Source organism: Anolis sagrei, chromosome 3 (assembly GCF_037176765.1).
Source record: "Anolis sagrei isolate rAnoSag1 chromosome 3, rAnoSag1.mat, whole genome shotgun sequence".
NCBI classification, from domain to species: domain Eukaryota; kingdom Metazoa; phylum Chordata; class Lepidosauria; order Squamata; family Dactyloidae; genus Anolis; species Anolis sagrei.
Window position 1 is genome coordinate 79785823 of NC_090023.1, and position 23441 is coordinate 79809263.

Below are 23441 nucleotides of genomic sequence, written 5' to 3' on the forward strand. Positions count from 1 at the left end.
TATTGTGGCATGATACATTATAGCACAGTTTGTTAAACGGAGTCCCGACCCCAAATAGGGTCCCCTTAGCTCAGTGGTTCTCAACCTTTCTAATGCCGCAACCCCTTAATACAGTTCATCATGTTGTTTGTGACCCCAACCATAAAATTATTTCTTAACTGTAGTTTTGTTCCTGGTATGAATTGCAATGTAAATATCTGATATGTAGGATTTATTTTCATTCACTGGACCAAATTTGGCACAAATATCCAATACGCCCAAATTTGTATTCTGGTGTGGAGGGGGTGGGGCAGGGGGAAATTGATATTGTCATTTTGGAGTTGCTGGGATTTATAGTTAATCTACAATCAAAGAGTATTCTGAACTCCACAAACGATGGAATTGACCAAACTTGATACACAGAACTTCCATGACCAATAGAAAATACTGGAAGGGTTTAGTGGGCATTGACCTTGAGTTGTGGAGTTTGTTCACCTACATCCAGAGATCACTGTGGGCTCAAACAGTGATGGATCTGGACCAAATTTGGTGCGAATACTCAATATGCCCAAATGTGAACACTGGTGAAGTTTGGGGGAAATGGACCTTGACATTTGGGAGTTGTAGTTGCTGGGATTTATAGTTCACCTACAATCAAAAAGCATTCTGAACCCCACCAATGATAGAATTGGGCCAACCTCCCACACAGAACCCCATGACCAACAGATAATACTGTGTTTTCTGCTGGTCTTTGGCAACACCTCTGACATGCCTTCATGCCCCCCCCCCCAAAGGTCCCGACCCCAAGGTTGTGAAATGCTGCCTTAGCTCAATGTTGAGGTCCAGAAAAATTAACAGTAAAATGCCACCTATACCCCCTAGACAACAACGTGCAGTATTTACACTGGATTCTCAAAAAAATGCTTCAGCTGTAATTCATAAAAAGGAAAATCAGTATGTTTAGCAAGCCTTGCAGATGCTGGTTTATTATCACTGGAGCATTGCAGCGCACCCAAATACCTGGGAGTTACTCTGGACCGTGCTCTTACCTACAAGAAGCACTGCCTGAACATCAAGCAAAAAGTGGGTGCTAGAAACAATATCATACGAAAGCTTACTGGCACAACCTGGGGATCACAACCAGATACAGTGAAGACATCTGCCCTTGCGCTGTGCTACTCTGCTGCTGAGTATGCATGCCCAGTGTGGAACACATTTCACCATACTAAAACAGTGGATGTGGCTCTTAATGAGACATGCCGCATTATCACGGGGTGTCTGCGCCCTACACCACTGGAGAAATTACACTGCTTAGCCAGTATTGCACCACCTGACATCCGCCGGGAAGTAGCAGCCAATAGTGAAAGGACCAAGGCAAAGACATCTCCAGCTCATCCCCTGTTTGGGTATCAGCCAGCACGCCAACGACTTAAATCTAGACATAGTTTTCTAAGAGACACTCGCTGGAACACCTCAGCAAGCGAGAGTCCAAAAGTGGCAGGCTCTAACCCAGCACCTCAACCAATGGCTGATACCAAATGAGAGACTCTCTCCTGGGCACACAGAAGACTGGGCGACTTGGAAGGCACTGAACAGACTGCGCTCTGGCACCACAAGATGCAGAGCCAACCTTCAGAAATGGGGCTACAAAGTAGAATCCTCGACATGCGAGTGTGGAGAAGAGCAAACCACTGACCACCTGCTGCAATGCAACCTGAGCCCTGCCACATGCACAAGGGAGGACCTTCTTGCAGCAACACCGGAAGCACTCCAAGTGGCCAGATACTGGTCAAAGGACATTTAGCCAGCTACCAAACTCACAAGTTGTGTATTTTTCTGTTTGTTTGCTTTGTTCTGTTAGAAATGTAATATAATGGACTGGCTGCTCTGACACGACAAATAAAATCAGCAAATGTTCAATTTTATATCTATTTTCTATACCTATATACCTCATGCTTGTGTAAAAATTTATCAGATGGAAAGGGGTTGTGAGTGGTATTGTTATGCAGAATATTTTTAATTGTATTTTTTATGAATGTGTGGCATAGAATTGTTGCCAATCTGTAACCCCTCTTGAGTTGCCGTAGGGCTGAGAAAGGCAGGCTAGAAATACCGTAAATAATAAATAAATAAAAGGTTTAAGAAGCCGTGTATTAGTATGTCCCCTTAAATGGCAGATTTGGAATAATAATGAAGATCAGATATTGATTAAAAATTAATGTTCCTGATAGAAAAAGTAAAAATACCATTGGGGGCACTGAAGGAATGTTGTGTACATCCTTACTAGTAGCACATTCATCTGTTCCTAATGTTCTAAAATGTATTTCAAAATAGCCTGGCTTCAGATATAGCAAACAAGCAATCTTGTTCCAAGTCTTTTATTCAATAAATGGCTAATGCTGAACCATGCTCGCTTTCCATTTAACAATTTATAATGCAGCAAATGAATTCTCCAGGGCATTGATATGTGCCAAATTGCTAAAAATAGTTTTGGAATATTTTTTTCAACGAGAAAGTATGGCACAGTTCAGCTTGTGATGTGGAAGATTTCCTTGATAGCCATAATAACAGTTATTTACTTAATTTCAAGTTTTCACTGCCCATGAAATTATGCCAGCTGGGTACTATTCCCCTAGCTACTTGGCTGAACTAACTCCATAAACATATTTAAATGAAGGTAAATAAATTAATGGAACCTACTCCTACACTCATACATCTTACAGCACTTCATGGCAGTGCGTCCATTCTTCATAAATGTACAAGTGATACTCAGAACACATTAAAGATGACAGTCTGGTGCTGATTTAGTGGGTCTCACGTGCATTAAATGGTCATTTTAGATGGTCCCTAGAGATACTTTCCACATTCCATCTTTTTGACAGTGTTGATGTGACCTTATCTGAAGAATCGTGACACAGCAATAACAACAACCTAAAAAGGAACTTACGGAAACAATGAAACCAAACAATTGAGTTGGACTGGATGATAACCCTTGCAATCTTTCCATCTTTATGATTTAATAATAAAAGAAGAGGATGAAGCAGAAACAGTAGTAGTAATAGTAGTAGTGTAATGTCTCCCAGCCTAATAATTTTTCCATACCAATGGTGAAAAAATATGTTACACTTTTTTTTTATTCACACACTCAACAAAAATAGTATCTAATAAAAGCCAATGCTTGTAGAAAACATACTAGAACAGGACAGGCATAATTGCCTGTTTTAAAATCCCATTAGGAAAAAGCTTTATGCCAAAAGAGGACTCTTCCATGAAGAGACAGTATATTTCCATGTATAAAATCTGAATGTTAAAAATGCATAGTGTAAATGGAAATCATAATAATAGCTTGTCAAAACACCAGTGCTTAGTAAAATCCATGTATATGAATTGTTATTTCTTTATGTCACATAATATTAACTGCTGATCAACACCATATCTGTCTTCAGACATCTTTCTTCAGGATTTCTAGTTTTGTTTGTTGAAGAGGTTGATGTAGATTTGTTTTCAGTTGTGAAGTTGGATTGTACACATTGTCTTGTGGGTTGAACTTTTGTGGATTTGATTAATAAATTCCAGCAATCTCTAGGTCCTTCATAACTCTACGACCAACTTCTGGCAGAGATTCCTAAAGAGATATTTTCTCAGATTTTGGAAGTATTATTTTATTCAGTTTTTCTACTTTTGCAGAAATCACCTCCTCATTCCTGTGAAAGTGTATTTATAACTTCTGATTTCACATAATGTGGCAAGGATGATGCTTTCCTATGATCTCCTTTTGGGAGATTGATTGATCAGTGATTCTTCCCACCCAAATCTATTTTGGGTTAATTAATTGCATGGTGTTCTTCATTGCATTTCATTTGCAGTTTAATCATATCCTCATGAAAAGTTTTTTTTTAAAAAAAGAGAAAGGTATTTAAAGTAGATTTAAACCTGTATTTAACACACATATATAAATAAACTCTAGAACGTTCTGAATACATTTTGGCACTGCAGATGAATAGTTGCAGCATTTGAGGGTTTTCCTCCTTCAGAACTCCCTGCTGTGCTTCAAATAACTAAAGTACATCTGCACTGAAAGCAGAGGAATGGGAGCTAAGCCGTAGGGATCAGACTTTTCATGGTTATGTTACATGTGAGGAAAAGTATTATAAATCACAATTTATAATGGACAGCAAGAAAAAAATCAATGTAATAATCTCTTTTTGCTCCCTGCATGGAGACCAGCAGACTAAAGTTCTCCCACTGATATATTGTTCATGTGGATGACAGCTGTGTAGGGAATCTGTAATGTGTAAACTAGCCCTAAGCCTCCATTGAGACATTAAGAAGAGAAAGGGGAAACGAAGAGGCAGGAGGAGCAGCGGCGGCGCCCAGTGGAAGTGGCCCAGCTCGCCTTTCGCTTGGCTACCAAACCCACTCAGGGGGAAGACGTTCAGACACATTTCCGCTCCGTGCAAATGCGGGATCCAGAGACTCTCAGAGTAAGCCTGCAAGAGTACAGGAAAACATGATTTCCCAAATCCACATGGCCTTGATCCTCCTTATAGCCTACAACATCCATAAAACTGAACTGAACAGAGAGAGTTGTCAACGGCTTATTGTTGAATCGCACTTACGAAATCTCTCAGATATGATTGACAGTCAGATGGAGACCTCCTGCAAACGAACTGTCATCTATGTAGACAGGAGTGAATTGACATGCACCAAGGAGTTCTCCCTGACGCCGGAGAAGATGTTGCAAAAGGTGCATGAGTATTTCAGCGAAGCTCAGCATTTTTTGTCCAAACCAGTCTTCACTCATGACTGTTCTAGTGCCTTCAAGAAGTGTTCAGACTCTCAGGAAAAGAAGAGAATGCTACAGATCTTAGCAAGGCGGCAACCACAGAGGAATGACAACAACATGGAAAGACCAGAAGAAGGAAGGCCACTGAATAGAGGGGAGGAACATATAGAACTGCATATCCAAGAAGAACTATGAGCTGGACCTTTCTTTCTAAGGAGAAAACCTGTGTGAGGCTTGGATTATCAGCCTCCTCTTTTAAAGTTATGGTCCTCTTAATACTATTGAGAGGAATTAAAAGACTGGATTTTGAAAAGAGTTGCTCCAGCACTTTCCCACAAAGAGTATTTTCTCTTTCCTCTTTTTTTTTTAAATGAAGGCAAGGTATTAATGAGGAAATGGACACTTATTTATTTCTGGCACTGAAGTTTGGCTTCCAGAAGGATGTTTTTGCCAGACATACAGCAAGCTGGAACTTGATCAGCAGGATGGAAATCACCTGGAAGCTGACCTGGACTTCAGAATCTCTCCTCTGGTTTGGGGAGTGGGGTCTTCATGTTTAGAACCACTGCACCAACTTCTTCCTGGAGTGGAAAGGGGGACCTTCCCTCCTTGGTGGAAGTCTGCACTTCAAAGAGTCCTCTGGGCATGGATGAAAACTTTTCAGACAACAATTCCAGGAGCTTCTGGCTTCTCTCTTGAACTACAGAAGACTTCAGGAGATCTATTAACCTATATTCTCATGTGACCCCCAAATTCTATTGGTGTGCCAGTCTCAGGAGCCCTATCAGCCCTTGTTAAAGGTCAGCAATGTTGGGAGGGCAAGTTAAGAAATTCAGAAAGGTTTCCACCTAATGCCAAGGAAGCTGTCCTGACCTAAACCAGTGTCTGTCATCAGTAATGGTCTGGATGAGAGCAAACAAATTGAAACTTAATCCCGACAAGATAGAAATACTCCTGATCAGTCAGAAGGCAGATCAGGGAATAGGGATTCGGCCTTTGCTGTGTGGGGTCACACTCCCCCTGAAGACACAGATTCACAGTTGGAGGGGGGGTCCTCCTGAACTCAGCATTGAACCTGGAGGCCCAGGTATCAGTGGTGGCCAGGAGGGACTTTGCAAAATTAAAACTTGTCTGCCAACTACGCCCATTCCCTGAGAAGCCAGATCTGGCCACAGTGGACTATTGTAACACACTCTACTTGGGGCTGCTTCTGAAGAGTGATTAGAAACTTCAGCTGGTCCAAAGAGCTGCACCCAGGTTGCTAACTGGGGGTGGCTACATGGAGCAGGCAACCTCCATGTTGAAGCAGCTCTAGTGGCTGCCAGTCTGTTTCTGGCCACAATTAAAGTGCTGGTTATCACCTTTAAAGCCCTAGACAGTCCAGGTCCAGGCTATTTGGCTGACCAAATCCCTTGTATGATCCCGCCCCTACCCTGAGATTTTTAGGAGAGGCCCTTCTCTTGGTCCAACCTCTATCTCAAGCTTGGTTAGTGGAAATGGAAAAATGGGCCTGCTTGGTGGCTGCTCCACAACTCTGGAACTCCCTGTCCAGGGAAGCCAGAATTGTCCCCTTCCTGCTGTCCTTCTGGCAGCAGGCTACAACCTTTTTATTCAGTCAGGCTTTTGAAGATGAAGGTGTCTAAGATGTAGTCGGAGATACTGTGGTTTTTAACTGTTTTGATGGATCTTAACTGTGGATTTTTAAAGCTGCTTGTGTTTAATTCTATTTTAATGTTTGCATTTTTGTATATTTTGTATATTTTAAATTTTATATTAATGCTTTTATGTCAAGTGGCTTTGAGTCCCCTTTGGAGAGACAAAGCAGGGTATAAGTAATACAACTAATAATAACAACAACAACAATAATAATAACTACTGTTCTCTGCAGAAAATATTGATGGTTCCATTCTCTCCGGTCAGTAGGTAATTCTATACAACTTCAATTGAGTTTTTTAATTGCTTAGTGTACCACATATAAGTAATGCCTAGCTTTATTAATACAATCAGCCTTTTGTATTCAATCACCCATGGGTTGAAAATAAAATTTGAAAAAAGAGAACTTTAATTTTTACAAGACACATTATTTTACTATCACATTACATTTAACAGGATTTGAGAATCCACATATTTTGGTATCAGGAGGGGGAGGGGGAGTCCTGGAATCAAACCACAGTGTATACAGAGAACCCACTATATAAAAGCTGTAATATTTCTCTTCACTTCTGCTACTGCATCCCCAATTTGTATGGTTTTACCCACAGGAATAGAGAGACAGCCAACTGCTACATTTTCAGAAACTAGAGCCAGCTATACTTCTTTGTCTGAGGATCCAGAGATGTAATGTGATACTTTCAGCATGTTGCAGTGACTAATTCATTCATTTTGCAATTTCTATCTCATACTGGATATAAAATGCAGATTTCATGGTTACAACATCTGGCTTCACATTATCCCCAACTTTGTGTTAACATAAAGCTGGATGAGGAGTACTGAAGAATGCAAAATTATGTACATTACTTTATGATATTTTGGTTGATCCTTCAAAAATGAAGTTTTAAAAGTTTTTTCTTATAGATGTTTGTAACTATATATTTTTAATATTTCTTATGAAATCGTTAGTTTGTTTGCTTAAGAGGTTACCTTTTAAAATAAACATTTGAAGCAAATCTAATTGGTTAGAGAAACAATTAGATTTTCTTTTGAAAAGGAATGAGATATTTTGCTGACCCCAAAATGTTGTTAGCACAGGTAAGGATATAAGAATATGTTGACAACTGTTATATGCATTGCAGTCATTATCTCTTCCTTTATTGATTATCCTATCTTAATTGTAAGACACAACTGAAAATCAAATAAGTGAAAATGATGTGTTGAAAAGAAGCTTGCATCAGGTGTTGTTGCATCACACGACGCAAGCCTCAACTGTGGGTTCTAGGTATTTCACCATTTTGAAAGTGTGGGGTTTTTTTTGCCATGGTTCCTAAGTTGATTTAAAAATAAAACAGTGACATTGTCATGGGAGGAACCAACATGGGCAATATTGAATTCTTTCTTCCACCATCATCTTTAGAACCAAGGATAGATAGATAGATAGATAGATAGATAGATAGACAGATAGATATGCTCTGTGCATAGTGAGTACCTTAAAAACAAAAGAACCAATGAACAAAATCACACCAAATTTGGCAACACAAGATCTCATAACACAAGGAGTGACTATCACTCAAAAAATTATGATTTTGTCATTAGGGAGTTGTAGTTGCTGGGATTTATAGTTCACCTACAATCAAAGAGCATTCTGAACTCCATCAACGATGGAATTGAACCAAACTTGGCACACAGAACTTCTGTGACTAACAGAAAATATTGGAAAGGTTTGGTGCGCACTGACCTTGAGTTTGTGAGTTGTAGTTCACCTACATCCAGAGAGCACTGTGGACTCAAACAATGATGGATTTGGACCAAACTTGGCACAAGCACTCAATACACCCAAATATGAACACAGATGGAGTTTGGGGGAAGTAGACCTTTACATTTGGGAGTTGTAGTCATTGGGATTCACAGTTCACCTACAATCAAAGAGCATTCTGAACCCCATGAACAGTGCTGGCGTTGGCCTTTAAAGCCCTAAACGGTTCTGGCCCAACTTACCTATCCGAACGTATCTCGGCCTATCAGCCCACCAGGTCCCTAAGATCTTCTGGGGAGGCCCTGCTCTCTATCCCGCCTGCTTCACAAGTGCGGCTGGCGGGGACGAGAGACAGGGCCTTTTCTGTGGTGGCCCCTCGGCTATGGAACGCCCTTCCCATGGAGGTAAGATCAGCCCCCTCGCTGATGATGTTCCGAAGGAGATTAAAAACCTGGATGTTCCAACAGGCATTTGGTTAATTTGGTGCAATGAATGTAATGATTAAGGACTGGTAATATGGACGACGAAACTGGATCATGATTTTAGTTAGGAGATGCATTGGATTGGATTGTTACTGATATGCGAATATTGTGTATAATGCTTTTATGGTTTTAAACTGTATACTGTTGATTGTTGTATTTTGTTGTAAACCGCGTTGAGTCGCCGGCTAGGCTGAGAAACAGCGGTATACAAGTATAGCAAATAAATAAATAAAATAAAAATGAACGACAGAATCGGGGCAAACTTCCCACAAAAAAACCCATGACCAACAGAAAATACTTAAGGCCATCCAATCCAACTCCCTTCATCAGGGCAAGAACATGTAATCAAAGTCCTCCTGACAAAGAGCCATCCAGGCATAAATAGATATAGATAGATAGATAGATAGATAGATAGATAGATAGATAGATATGATTCACACACACACACAGATATAGTATCTTAGATTTGAAAGGGACCCTTAAAGAAAGACAATGATATGTTGCATGTTCCAGGGTGGGCACTCTCCACATCAACACTGACAAAGAAACAACAAGGAATACTATTTACCCACAAGCATAAAGAGATTACATATATTCAAAACCAACACTTTCTCATTACTTTATTTTCCAGATCAACAGACTGGGCCACAGCAATGCGTGGCAGGGGACAGCTAGTATATATATAAATATCAAGGGCTAATGCTCCTTCAGATCGTATGGCTCCCACTGTAAATAAGTGTTTAAAAAGCATGCCTGAGCTCAGCTTCATTGGAAGGGCATTAAGGGCAAATGACCTCAGAAAAAGTGGTTTCTTAACACTAATGCCTTAACTCTGGTCTAACCGAAGGGAATAAGGGCAAGTGACATATGTCTCCCATGTGATGGCAAATCAAATGAATAAATCTTAAAGCAGAGAAAAGGGTGGTGTGATGGGAGTAGGAAAATCTTCTGTTTAATTTCAAAATAGGGTGTGGTGAATCTTAAGAGAAAACTAAATTGACTTCATTTTACTTATCCTGTGGGATGAAGTCCATACAGAGGGTCAAGATTTTCCCCTAGAAGATAAGGTCTCCTGATTAAAATCATGTAGGCTTGTTGGTGGTATGTGCCTTCAAGGCATTTCTGACTAAATTTGTTGTTGCTGTTTCTGATTCTTCGTGACCTCGTGGACCAGCCCACGCCAGAGCTTCCTGTCAGCCATAGTGACCCCCTGACTAAATTTAGGCAGCAACTATTGAGCTCTCATGTACATTGACAAGGGAAATTATAATTTCAGCCCTAGCTGTAAATATCCTTGACCCTACTGCTGCTTTTACAATTCAGCAGCGAGCCTTCTCTGTTACTGACTACTGAGCTGAAGGCCCCTTCAGCACTGCCCCTATATCCCAGGACCTGATCTCAGATTATCTGTTTATCCCAGATTATCTGGCAGTGGAGACTCGTATAATCCAGTTTACAACAGATAATCTGATTGTGGTACTCATCTAGGACACACTTACAACAGATGCTGTTTTGGGAAAATACAACCGATTCTTATGCTTGGCTCAGTTGCTCAGTAACTGTGTGTTGACATATTGTGGAACCACAACACTAAATGGTACCTAAAATAATCAGTCTGCTGGATTTAGCTCGGACAGATAGTGGTAATGATGGCAGATTGTTGCACAGGACACTGGTCCTGAAGATTTATTGCATTTTGGTGTCAGTAAATGGAGATAACAAAAAGTATGTTTCCTTATTCAGAATTTTTGTCTAATTCTATTGGTTGCATGTGGTTTAAAATAAAAGGTTTACACTGCAATCCCATACATGCTTTCTCAAAAGGAGTTCTAGTTGAGTTCAACCAGACCTACTTACAAGGAACGTAATATTGAACTGCAGTCTTGGAGCATCATGGAGGAGAGCAAAATGGAGTCTTAAAATGAAACACAGATTTATATGTTTCACTGGATCAGAATTTAATTCTTGGTCATTTATGTAAAGAACAATTGAAGAACAAACTATTCTTTAGATTTTGCACTCCAGGCTGTTTTTCTCTGGTGAGTCACCTTTGGAAAGGTCTGAGTAATCAATCTAATTATTTAAAGAAAAAATATTTAAAGTGACACATTTTGTTGAAAATTCTCTCAAGATTAATCTCAGGATTCTGCCAAGTATGACAAGGCAGTGCGAGGCAAACATTTCTTTAGCAACATCTTCAAAGCCTTTGGAAACTGTTATTTAAACCTGATACAGTACAATGTGCTTTAAAATTCTAGCAAGCGTAGTATTTTCTGCCATGGAGTTGTTGACATGGCAGCATGTCTGCTGGCATCAGCAGTTTTAAAGAAAGTAACAAGAGGAGAAGGCAAAGAAAACTGTGCTTGTTAAAATGGGAACAGAGGCAGGTTCAGGGGGAGGGACTGAAAAAGAGTAAAGGAAAGTCATTACTGCTGCATAACATATCAAGCCTACTGCAATAAACTAATAATCTCTCTTTGAATCAATAAATCTGGGATCTAGACTAAAATGTAACACATGCATTTCTATTTTTACTCATTATTCGAGTCATAGATGAACCAGGCAGAAATCCAGAATAGCATTATACTTTGAGTGTTAGTTTCCAAAAGACCATGGCTCAAATATCTGTTTAGCCATGGAAACCTACTGTGTGGCCCTGGGCAAGACATACCCTTTCAGCCTCAGAGGAAAGTAATAGCAACCCCCTCTGGACAAATCTTGCCAAGAAATCCTGTATTAGGTTTGCCCTAGGTTTGCCCTGGAAACACCTAGAAGGCGTATTACAAGATGATCCAGAATCTTACATCAGGATATTGCTCCTTTTTCAATTTTTTTAAAGTCCCTGCCTTCTTCTGGGGTTGAAAGAATGTGACTTGCCCAAGGTAGGTTTCTATGGTTGAGTAGGGATTCAAAGCCTGGCCTTCCAGAGTCCCAATTGAACCCTCACACCACAATACAGCACTAGTTCCTGTTCTTAAGTTAATCATATTTGGATAGTCAAGTGAAATTTGTGCCTTTTTCTTTTAGAAATTTCACATTGATTTTGCAGAAGTGTTTTGCACTATATATATATATATATATATATAGAGAGAGAGAGAGAGAGAGAGAGAGAGAGAGAGAGAGAGAGAGTCATTTCTTTGTGATGTTACATAGTAGTGGTTGATGGGAGACACATGGAGAACAGCTTCTCCATCATTAGCTGTTGCACTGTGTAATAGTAATAGTAATGCCTGTCATTTCTTTGTGATGTTACATAGTAGTGGTTGATGGGAGACACATGGAGAACAGCTTCTCCATCATTAGCTGTTGCACTGTGGGGAGCTTGGAATGTTTCTTCTTCTTCTGAGAAACCACGTGATATTTAGTCACATTTCAAGAAGAGTGTTCTTTTGAGTGGTGTGGCAATAGAATTTGAACATCGCCAGAAATCGTGGCTCCTTGCATGCTAGAACTGATTATGAACATTTTTATGCACATGAGACTTTTTGTCTGAACACTTGGTAAGTTTCCCATCCATGCCTGTCAAATAGGTGCCTATCTGTGCCTGTCAAATAGCTGATATAATAATATTGATCTTCTGCTAGGGAGTTACATACACTATCCCATCAATCAAGGACATTCTAGGTGACGGATATGAGAGATTTGGTTTTCCTAGCAGAGGGCACCATTGTTTTGCCCATAGAAAGTCTAATACCGAAAATATTGCATTTATTGGTGCATTAAGATTGCTTAATTACAGTCAAGTCTCTGGATCTGTTAGGTGTTGCTGCAAGTTCATGTTACAGTGTTCCAAACCCATTCAGGTAAGTCTTTTTGTGTACAGTTGTTTCCCTTTAATATTTAAAGAGGATGCTATTTTGATTATCCAGAATAGCATCATGGTAAAATGGATGTAACAATCATTCTGGCTGCAGAGGCAGAGTTGAATATCCATGTGTCATATCAATTTCGGGTGATTGTTACATTCATATTCTGCTTCCGCATCTGATTGCTATGGCGGCTGCGCATCCATTTGTATCTCTTGAACCATCTTATAGTGAAATCTTTTTTTGAGACTTAACAAGATTCCCATTTGTGACATACTTCACCTACCATATGAATTCCTTGATCCGTTATATTTTGGAAAACAGTTTAAACATAGTTAGATCCACAACTTGACTGATTTCACTATAAACTGATTTTGCTGCAAATTCTAAGAAGCATAAATGCTTATGCAATTTATTTTTCTTTAGGTTTGTTTGTTATATCCCAGTCCTCACGTTTCTCATTTTTGCAGGAGCTTTCCTTCTTTCCCCCCAATGTATTATATTTCCTTTTTGCTGCAGTTGTTTTTCTTTCTTTTTTGTATTGTAGGATCAGGATACTCACCCCTTGAAGATGATGAAGATGTGTATGCACGCAATAGATATAAAGGTGAATGCTTTGCTTATATACTAATAAGGATCATCTGTTGCCAAGAGAGCTTTTTCTTTTCCTGCCTCAAGCATGACAGCTTAGGGTATGTCTGCACTGTCCACTTTTTGCACACTTTCTGTTATTATATGCTACAAGTAGCTGTAGTGGTGCAGTCTGCACTTACCATGATGTTCCACCAAAAATATTTTAATCCATAAACATGTATTTGATTTATAGCTTGCCTTTCTATAAAAAATTAAAGCACTTCTAATATTTTGTATCTCATAAATTATGATTGTGTACAATTCATGTATGGCATTTTTTTCTCAACTTGCTCATGTTGTCCCTATTTAGTAACCTGAGAAATGCTGAATCAACAGCATCACGTATTCTGGTTTAGTACAGCAGTATCATAATTGACCTAGTCCTAGAAGGTATGATAATCTATTATGATTCTGAAGTTCACACACGCACACATCATGCCATTCAAAATGGGAACAGGGAGCTATATGTAATTTGAGCAACTTATAAACTACAAAGCTCACAAAACCTGGCGTTTGCCACATAGTATGTTTGTGAACCTTGCAATTGCTACTCAGGCTGTCTGATGCAGGGGATCACATCTTAGAGCAAATCTCTGAAATTCAGTCCAAAATAGCTAAAACAGATGGATTTTATGACTTTTCAAGGGATTATGGGGAAAAAGGAAGGCTCACATTTTGTCTTGGTTTGGATGGATTTTCAGATGAAAATTCAGCTTTATTTCTGTTTAAGTGTATGTATGTGGAAGGGTTTGAGGGCTGGGGGTAAATGAGTAGGGGGCACTTGGGGACTGAAAAGCAGACCTCACTACCTCTGAGGATGCTTGCCATAGATGCAGGCGAAACATCAGGAGAAATGCCTCTAGAACATGGCCCTATAGCCCGAAAAAACCCACAAGAACCTAGTGATTCCAGCCATGAAAGCCTTCGACAATACATAGAATTTAAGATGCCTCATATGGCTTACACAATTTCTGGTTTATCATCCTTGGTCAGAGTATATGGATAATGCTATAGACTGTAATGAAAGTGTACCTGAATTATCATAGTTTTAAAGTGGCCAATGTTTCTTTGTGTTGGAATTCCAAAAACTATTCAGCATTGCTTTGCATTATAAAGTTTCTAATTCCTTGGCTTCAGAGATCAAGCAGTTAGCTCATGTTAATGAAAAATAAGCTACGTCTTTCTTTTTCTTATATTATATAACAACATGACAAGAAGAAACACCCCACACAGAAGGCTCTGATTTGCATCAGTTAATATTGCATTGAAATAAAAGTGTATGTGCTTGATTTTTTTAAAAAAACAAACAAACCATAAAGTAATGGTCTTCCTGCCTCTTCACTTCCAATGAAATGTGTACTAATTACCAGCCACGCACTCCTAAATATAGAGATGTAATTTCACAGCCTTTATGAAGGGGGCAGCATTTGGTACTATAACATTTGGCCCTCCACAGTTGTGGATTTAACATTTGTGGAATTGATCATCCACAGATTTGAATAATATATTATCTCTTGAAATCTCAGGGTCTTTTGGCTTGACTCTATGATCAACTGCCTCCATAAATCATTATAGTTAAAATATATAATATCCAATCCCTGCCATCCCACTTCAACATTTCCAATTTGTCATGCTATAACCTAACGCTGAAGTTGATTTAAGTGGCATTGCTACCACTAGATGTGTGCATACATGTGTATAGTTAGTATTTTTTCTGGGATCCAAGGCAGGTTGTAGAAGACTCAAGATATACACACAGGTTGCCCCCCCCCCCCACCACCACCAAAGGGTTGATGTATTCTTGTGAAGCCCTGGGACATATTCCCCAAAGATGAGAGTGTGTCACACTGTATTCAGTACTGTGGATTGTACTGTTACTCATCAAAATGGTGGTGTGAACGTAACACTAACTATAGTTATTTCCAAAACTGAAAGGAAAAGGAGAATGGTCCTACCATGGCAACTGGATAATATGACATTGATTCCTTCAATTACCCAACTCTTGTGGCAAGGGCTGGAAGACGTGGAACAAAATGGAAGCCCTGGGAAACCAGAGGAAGTTATTTGTGTATTGAGATTTGAAGAAGTACCAAAAAAATTCCTTTTAACATATTCAGTAGAGTTTCACTGGAAAACAAAACAATCGGGGTGAAGTACAGAATGTAAAAGCCTGAAAAATAGCATGGCAAACTAAAATAAGAATAAGAGCATTAGAAAGTACCATTTTACCACCCGCTGTATGCATTCATAGTATGAACATTAGTTTTGATAATGAAACATCAAAGAGCAAATGAGATTCATATGTTCATGTGTATTATAGCTAAATATAGTCACAAATGAGATACAAAGATTGCCTGTCATATCTGAAAGAGAGGAGAAAAAAGAAGAAAAAGGAAAGGAAAAAAAATGTTTCCAGCACCATGGAGTGATACTGATTGCCAAAGAAAGGCTTGGCAATTAGACAGCATAATGTTGGAACAAGTACACTATGTTATCTTTAAAAAAAACAACCAAAAAACAAAAACAAAACAGAAACAGTTGAATAAGGTTTAGTCCAAATGTTTTTGTTTCAAATTATACTCTGCCATTGCATACTGATGCATTCAAGAAAAGAGAACTTCTCTTTTTCAGGTGGACCAACAGTTAACTGCTATGATACAGAAACTCAGCAAATACTTCTTTTTTTTTTTTTTGCCTTCATGCTATAATGGTTTCTTATACATCATATTTTTACTTTTGTTTGGATTATTTTCCCCTTGATAAGTGGAGAAATAAACGAACGTATCATGGGACATTACTGATCTGCTATGGGAAAGAGATCATAGTATCATAGAGTTGGAAGAGACCTCATGGGCCATCCAGTCCAACCCCCTGAAAAAAAGCTGGAAAATCACATTAAAAGCATCCCTGACAGATGGCCACCCAGCCTCTGCTTATTTTTTTTTATTTTTTTTATTGATTTATCACAATTATTACATACTGTTGCATTTTATACATCAACCTCTTTAACATATTGTTTTGTTGTTTTGCTTTGACATTTCCTCCCCTTTTCTCTTTTTTTTCCCCCTTTTTTCACCTCTGTGCTCCCCTCCACCCGTCTCAAGCCACATTTTTTACATTTCATCTGTCCAAAATTTCATTTCTTCTTGTGACGGTAATTTTCCTTCCTTATTTTTTAATCCATTTACCACAAATTTACCCCATATAGCATCAAAATCACTTTGTTTCCATATACCTTTTTTAACCTTTAATATACATGTCAGTTTATCATTTAATGCCATTTTCCATGCTTCCTTGTACCACTCCTCTATTCGTATATTCATTTCTTTTTTCCAATTCCTTGCTATGAGCAGTCTTGCTATAGTTAGTAAGTTTGTTATCGCTTCTTTATCCTCCTTTTTCAGTTGCTTATTGGTATATAATGATAATAAGGCTATACTAGGACTTTTGTCTATTTTCATATTCATTATGCTTTCTATTTCTCTAAATACTTTCTCCCAAAAATTATTTACATATTTACATTGCCACCACATATGTATATATGTTCCTGGTTCTTTACATCCTCTCCAACAATTTGTTGAATTGTTTTTATTCATATATGCTATTCTTACCGGTGTTAAGTACCACTTCCATATTAACTTGTAATAATTTTCTTTAACACGTATCGATAGGTTTTTTAAATGTCTTTGTCCCCATAACTGTTGCCACTCTATTTCACTTATTTTTATCCCTAAATCCTCTTCCCAAATCTCCTTAAGGGTACTCTTTTTCGTTTTCCCATCCTTCATTTCAATTAGTATCTTATAGATTTTGCTAATTATACCTCTCAAGTTTTCGTGCTCTTCTACTGCCCTTCCCTTCTGTATTATTTGTTCAAATTGATTGAGTTGGTTTCCGTTTCTATTATTTTTTTTCCAGTTTATTAACCATTGTTCTAGTTGTATACAATGAAACCATGATAATTTTATTTCTTTAAACTCTTCCAACATCCTTTCCCTCTTCATTTCCACCTTCATCCAATCCCCTATTCTATCTAAATTTATTTCCCTTACCTTTTTATCCATTGCTTTTTTTAAATTTTTTGGGAATTTCTTTTCCATCACTATTGGGGTTATAATTGATCCTTCCTTTATTAACCTCCCCTTGTATTTATTCCATACTTTCAGTCTCTGCTTAAAAGCCTCCAAAGAAGGAGCCCCCACCACACTCTGAGGCAGAGAGTTCCACTGCTGAACAGCTCTCACAGTTAGGAAGTTCTTCCTAATGTTCAGGTGGAATCTCCTTTCCTTTAGTTTGAAGCCATTGTTCCACATCCTAGTCTCCAAGGCAGCAGAAAACAAGCTTGCTCCCTCCTCCCTATGACTTCCCTTCACATATTTGCATATGGCCATCATGTCTCCTCTCAGCTTTCTCTTCTTCAGGCTAAACATGCCCAGCATTTTAAGCCACTCCTCATAGGGCTTCAGACCCTTGATCATTTTAGTCGCCCTCCTCTGGACACATTCCAGCTTGTCAATATCTCCTTTGAATTGTGGTGCCCAGAATTAGATACAGTATTCCAGGTGTGGTCTGACCAAGACAGACTAGTGAGGTAACATGACTTCCGTGGAACTAAACACTATACTCCTATTTATTCAGGCCCAAATCTCATTGGCTTTTTAGTTGCTGCATCACATTGTTGGCTCATGTTTAACTATTTTTCACAAGTACTGCTGTCGAGCCAGGCCTCCCCCATTTTGTGACTTTGCATTATGCCAGAGTGCTAGATTATAATAACAAACCAAAGCCCCAATGTTTTTTTCATCATCTCACACTAGCAGTAGAAGCAATTGGACAGCATTCAATATGTATGTATTTTATCAATGTATTTTATATCTCTTTCTTCTTACCTTAGACCCAAGACAGATTACAACAAAGTATATGTGAAATATAATGTTGATTTTTAAAAAGTTAAATAGACTGTCTTGTTGAAATTCCACTAATTTAAAACAACATAAAGCATTTTAAAAATAGAGAAAATAAAAGTACAACATTTGTGCCTCCTTTAAAAGATACTTCTGCACAGTCTGTTAATTGCCCAATGCCTGTTTTAAAAGATTTACAATAGTTCCTCATGATTCCACATCCCTTCTGCCTACCTCGCTGCTCCTTTTGGCTGGAGAAATCAGGGTGTGGATCTGGGACTTTTGTGTGAGTTCTATTGGTGAATTGGAGCCCTTTTGTTATATCTAGTCTGTATCACTCATTTGAGTGGGAAGGGAATTTGCATGCTTAAGAACTGCTCCAAAACATTGTTTTGCAGAAGATTAATTCCATTTTCAACTGATTTAAAAGACCAAATCTGGTAGCTTCTTTATGCAAGCAAATGCCCCTACAACTGAGCTATAATTCCTCTTTCTCGGTGTGAATAGACTCCTCAATGATAACAGTTATGACAGGCAAACTTGCTTCAAAGATCCAAGCCACAGAGTAGTCCCTTCCCCCCTGGGCTGATGCTGGACTATTGCCTCCTCACCCTTTACAGGTGTCCAGAGCACAAATTTATTATATTATTACAAATTTAATTAAACAATTGTCCCATTTTGCCATTTCCTGTTTTTTTCAAACAGTTGCTATATGTGAACTTGTAATTCACCTTTAACTTCACTTTTCCCGTGCAGTAATACAAGCAGTAAAACAGAGGCCAACTTTAGGGTGTAGAAAGGTGTTTTTATTATTATTATTATTATTATTATTATTATTATTATTATTTCACAGTTTTGTATACGGAGCTTCTCAACCTCGTCGAGGGACTCAGCCCGGTTTACAGCCATAAAAACATATACATTCATTAAAATATCATATATCACAAATTACAAAACAACTTTAAAAACACTAAATATAAAACTACAGTGGTCAGTCGTCCTAATAAGATGGATCTGTATCCACTTCCATCCAGAGTCCTATGGTGTTGTCTCATTCCTCGAAGGCTGACTCCACAGTCACGTCTTCACCCATTTCCTAAATGTTAGGATGGATGGGGCGGTTCTGGCCTCCAGAGGGAGAGAGTTTTTCACTTACCATTTTCAGTATGACTCCCTAAACTGTTACCTTAATTAACGTAAGTGTGTTGTGAGTGTGTGTGTGTCTGTTCCTGTCAAAATTGTCCTCCATTCCACCTATACCTGATGCTATATAGAGGAAGACATACAATATCTATGAGGTGTGTGGGTAAGTATATTTTTGCTGTATGCCCTCAAGTTGCTTCTCAGTTTATGGTGACCCCAAAGTGAACCTAACACTAGGTTTTCTTAGCAAGATTTGTACAGAAGCGGACTACCTTTGCTTTCCTCAGTCTAAGACTTGCCCAAGGTTACTCAGTGGGTTTCCAAGATGGAATGGGTATCTGAATCTTGGCTTCAAGAGTCATAGTTGGGTGAGATCATCCGGAGTTTCGGGGTGCGATGTCATTTGTACGCAGATGATGTCCAACTCTGTCACTCCTTTCCACCTGTCACTAAGGAGGCTGTCGAGGTCCTGAACCGGTGCTTGGCCGCTGTGACGGTCTGGATGGGGGCGAACAAATTGAAATTGAATCCAGACAAGACAGAGGTACTCCTGGTCAGTCGCAAGGCCGAACAGGGTATAGGGTTACAGCCTGTGTTGGATGGGGTCGCACTCCCCCTGAAGACGCAGGTTCGCAGTTTGGGTGTGATCCTGGACTCATCGCTGAGCCTGGAACCCCAGGTTTCGGCGGTGACCAGGGGAGCATTCGCACAGTTAAAACTCGTGCGCCAACGGCGCCCGTACCTTGGGAAGTCTGACTTGGCCACGGTAGTCCACGCTCTGGTTACATCCCGTTTAGACTACTGCAACGCTCTCTGCGTGGGGTTGCCTTTGAAGACGGCTCGGAAGCTCCAATTAGTCCAGCGGTCGGCAGCCATGATACTAACTGGAGCGGAGCACAGGGAGCACACAACTCCTCTGCTGCACCAGCTCCACTGGCTGCCGATTTGCTACCGGGCTCAATTCAAAGTGCTGGCGTTGGCCTTTAAAGCCCTAAACGGTTCTGGCCCAACCTACCTATCCGAACGTATCTCGGCCTATCAACCCACCAGGACCCTAAGATCTTCTGGGGAGGCCTTGCTCTCTATCCCGCCTGCTTCACAGGTGCGGCTGGCGGGGACGAGAGACAGGGCCTTTTCTGTGGTGGCCCCTCGGCTCTGGAACGCCCTTCCCATGGAGGTAAGATCAGCTGATGGTATTCCGAAGAAGACTAAAAACTTGGATGTTCAAGCAGGCATTTGGTTAATTCGGTGCAATGAATGTGTTGATTACGGATTGGTAATATGGATGATGAAATTGGACCAGGATTTTAGTTAGGAGATGTATTGGATTGTGATTTACGTGTAATATTGTGTATTATGTTTTTATGGTTTTAATTGTATACTGTGCACTGTATATTTTGTTGTAAACCGTGTTGAGTCGCCAGTTAGGCTGAGAAACGGCGGTATACAAGGACAGTAAATAAAATAAAATAAATAAATAAATAGTTCAACTACATTGATGCTGCCAGGTATATATAGCTATATAAGCAGTAAGCAGGAATGCTGATATATTATTGAATTAAAGGATCTGACTGTCCCTTGATCCAATAGAACCATGTTTGTTCCTGTAGCGTTCAGTAGTAAGTAAGTGCTCCACCAATCCTCTGTGCAAGTGCACAAGTTTTGCAGAGCTAATCCCGATAAATCAGAGCATCACTCTAGATGTTGTTGGGCATCAACTCCATCAACCCTTAGCAGCAATGGGAACCAATTATTGGAAGTACTGGCCTCCTTGAGTCCGTATCAGGAGAAAGGTGGAATAAAAATAAAGTTATTAAATAAGTAAGAATTGCAAGTCCAACAACCAAAAGACTATACAGTAGAGTTTCGCTTATCCAGCCTTCACTCATCCAACATTCTGTATTATCCAACGCAGTCTGCCTCTTGCTCAGATCCACAGCTGTTTCAATACATTGTGATGCTTTGGTGCTAAATTTGTAAATACAGTAATCTATATATATAAATTTGTTAGGGGCATCCAACGGAGAAACAAAACTCAAAACCCCCCCAACGAAACTTAACCAAAATTCCCATGCCCATAACAACCCACAAGGTACAAACATATCTACTCAAAATGAAAAACAACACAACAACACACAAAACGGCAAAACAACAAAACTCAAAAATCCCCCAATGAAACTTAACCAAAATTCCCATGCCCATAACACAACCCACAAGGTACAAACATATCTACTCAAAATGAAAAACAACACAACAACACACTCACAAAACGGCAAAAAAATAAAACTCAAAAAAACCCCAACGAAACTTAACCAAAATTCCCATGCCCATAACACAACCCGCAAGGTACAAACATATCTACTCAAAATGAAAAATAACACAACAACACACTCACAAAACGGCAAAACAACTGAGCATGCGCATTGGCGCCCAGCCGCAAGTTCCCTGGCGCGCGCACATGGCCTTCCGGCCAACGTTCCCTCTGTGGAAACCATGCCCACTCCAAGCCCCGCTGCACCGCTTCCCGCACACACACACCCCCTACAGCACACACACACACAACCCCACACTCCATCACTCCCCCCGCCGCCGCACACACACACGCAACCCCACTCCCCCCACCGCCGCACACACACACGCAACCCCACACTCCATCACTCCCCCCGCTGCCGCACGCACACACGCAACCCACTCCCCCCGCCGCTGCACACACACACGCAACCCCACACTCCATCACTCTCCCTGCTGCCGCACGCACACACGCAACCCACTCCCCCCGCCACTGCACACACACACGCAACCCCATGCTTCATCACTCCCCCCGCCGCCGCACGCACACACGCAACCCCACTCCCCCCCGCCACACACACACACGCAAACCCACGCTCCATCACTCCCCCCGCCGCCGCACACACACACGCAACCCCATGCTCCATCACTCCCCCGCCCCAATCTTACCTCCTTTTACTTCACGCCACCTCCAAACCCCACCCCGCCCCTTCCTGCCCTGTCAAAATCTAGGAAAGACAGGAAGGAAGGAAAGAAGGAAGAAAGAGAAAGGGAGGTAAAGAAAAAGGGGGAAGGAAGGAAAGTTAGAGAAAGAAGGAAGAAGAAAAGGAAAGATGGAAGGAAAGAAAAGAGAGACAGCAGAAAAGAAAGAAAAAGGGGGAAGGAAGGAAAGAGATAGAGAAAGAAGAGGAGAAGGAAAGATGGGAAGGAAGGAAGGAGGGAAAGAAGGAGAGAAAGAGGGAAGATTGGCCACAGCAACACGTGGCGGGTAAAGGTTGTTATTTCTATTATTATTATTATTATTATTATTATTATTATTATTATGCTATTGTTCCTATGAGACCCTGGGGGAATGGGAGAGGTGTCAGGTCCCAGAGGCAATGCATTGCATTATTGTTATTGTTATGATGGTGGTAAAATAAAAGGAAATAAAAAGTGAAAGAAGGAAGCAAACAGGGAGGGAAGAAAGGCAAAGGAAGAAAGGGGGAGGGAATGAAGGAAAGAGAGAAGGATGAAACCAAGTAGTGAAAGAAAGGAAGAGGTAGAGAAGGAAGAAAGGAGAGAAAGGGGGATGAAAAGGGGGAAGGAATAGGTAGGGACCTCTCTTTCATAATAGTCCAGATATCTACCTCAACTTTGATAAGTTTTACTATAGGCCACAGCAACGCGTGGCAGGGCACAGCTAGTTACTACATAATGTTGTTTTGCATTGAACTGCTTTTTCAGTGAATTTGCTGTAAAATATGATGTTTTAGTGCTTAATTTGTAAAATCGTAATGTAATTTGATGTTTCATAGACTTTCCCTTAATCCCTCTTTATTATCCAACATTTTCACTTATCCAACTTTCTGTTGGCCCGTTTATGTTGGATAAGCGAGACTCTATGGTATCCTGCATTCAAGCCAAACACTGAGTGATTCATGCCAGCTTTTCAGTAGATTTGTTGTAATGCAGTCTCCCTGACCTTGCACTTAGACATCCAGTTTGCAACCTACAGGATAATCTGTATTACTTTGTCTCTCACACATATGTATTCTCTCTTATCATGCCAAACTCTTTTCTTGTCTGACAGTTTTTGTGGATTATTTTTAAATGTGACATTGGGCAAATTGAAAAATATATTTCTGCCACTTTTTGTTACTCAGGGTCTTCAATAAATGTGATTGCTTCAACTTTAGGTGCATTATAAGCACATGAATCCAACTAGGTCAACATGACATGAAAGTTGGTTGTTGTGCACTCAGAAGCACATTTTACATATTACATAGTCATGGGGCTTCCAATTAGATG

General features: G+C 40.0%; 2 protein-coding genes across 3 annotated transcripts in view; both read left to right on the top strand.

Annotated features, from left to right (window-relative positions):
* SRPX (sushi repeat containing protein X-linked) overlaps positions 1-23441 on the top strand; it is a 46494-nt gene that overhangs the window by 8905 nt on the left and 14148 nt on the right. Inside the window, exon 2 of one of the 2 annotated variants that reach the window (XM_067466747.1) lies at positions 13010-13069. The exons of the other annotated variant lie outside the window; for it this stretch is intronic. Within the exon in view, the coding sequence (XP_067322848.1) occupies positions 13010-13069 (60 nt within the window). The remainder of the gene's footprint in view (positions 1-13009; positions 13070-23441) is intronic. 2 annotated transcript variants of the gene reach the window in all.
* On the top strand, positions 4189-5521 carry LOC137096723 (macrophage colony-stimulating factor 1-like). The gene has a single exon (XM_067466746.1). It carries the CDS (start codon positions 4490-4492, stop codon positions 4958-4960), a length of 471 nt encoding a protein of 156 aa, XP_067322847.1. The 5' UTR covers positions 4189-4489; the 3' UTR covers positions 4961-5521.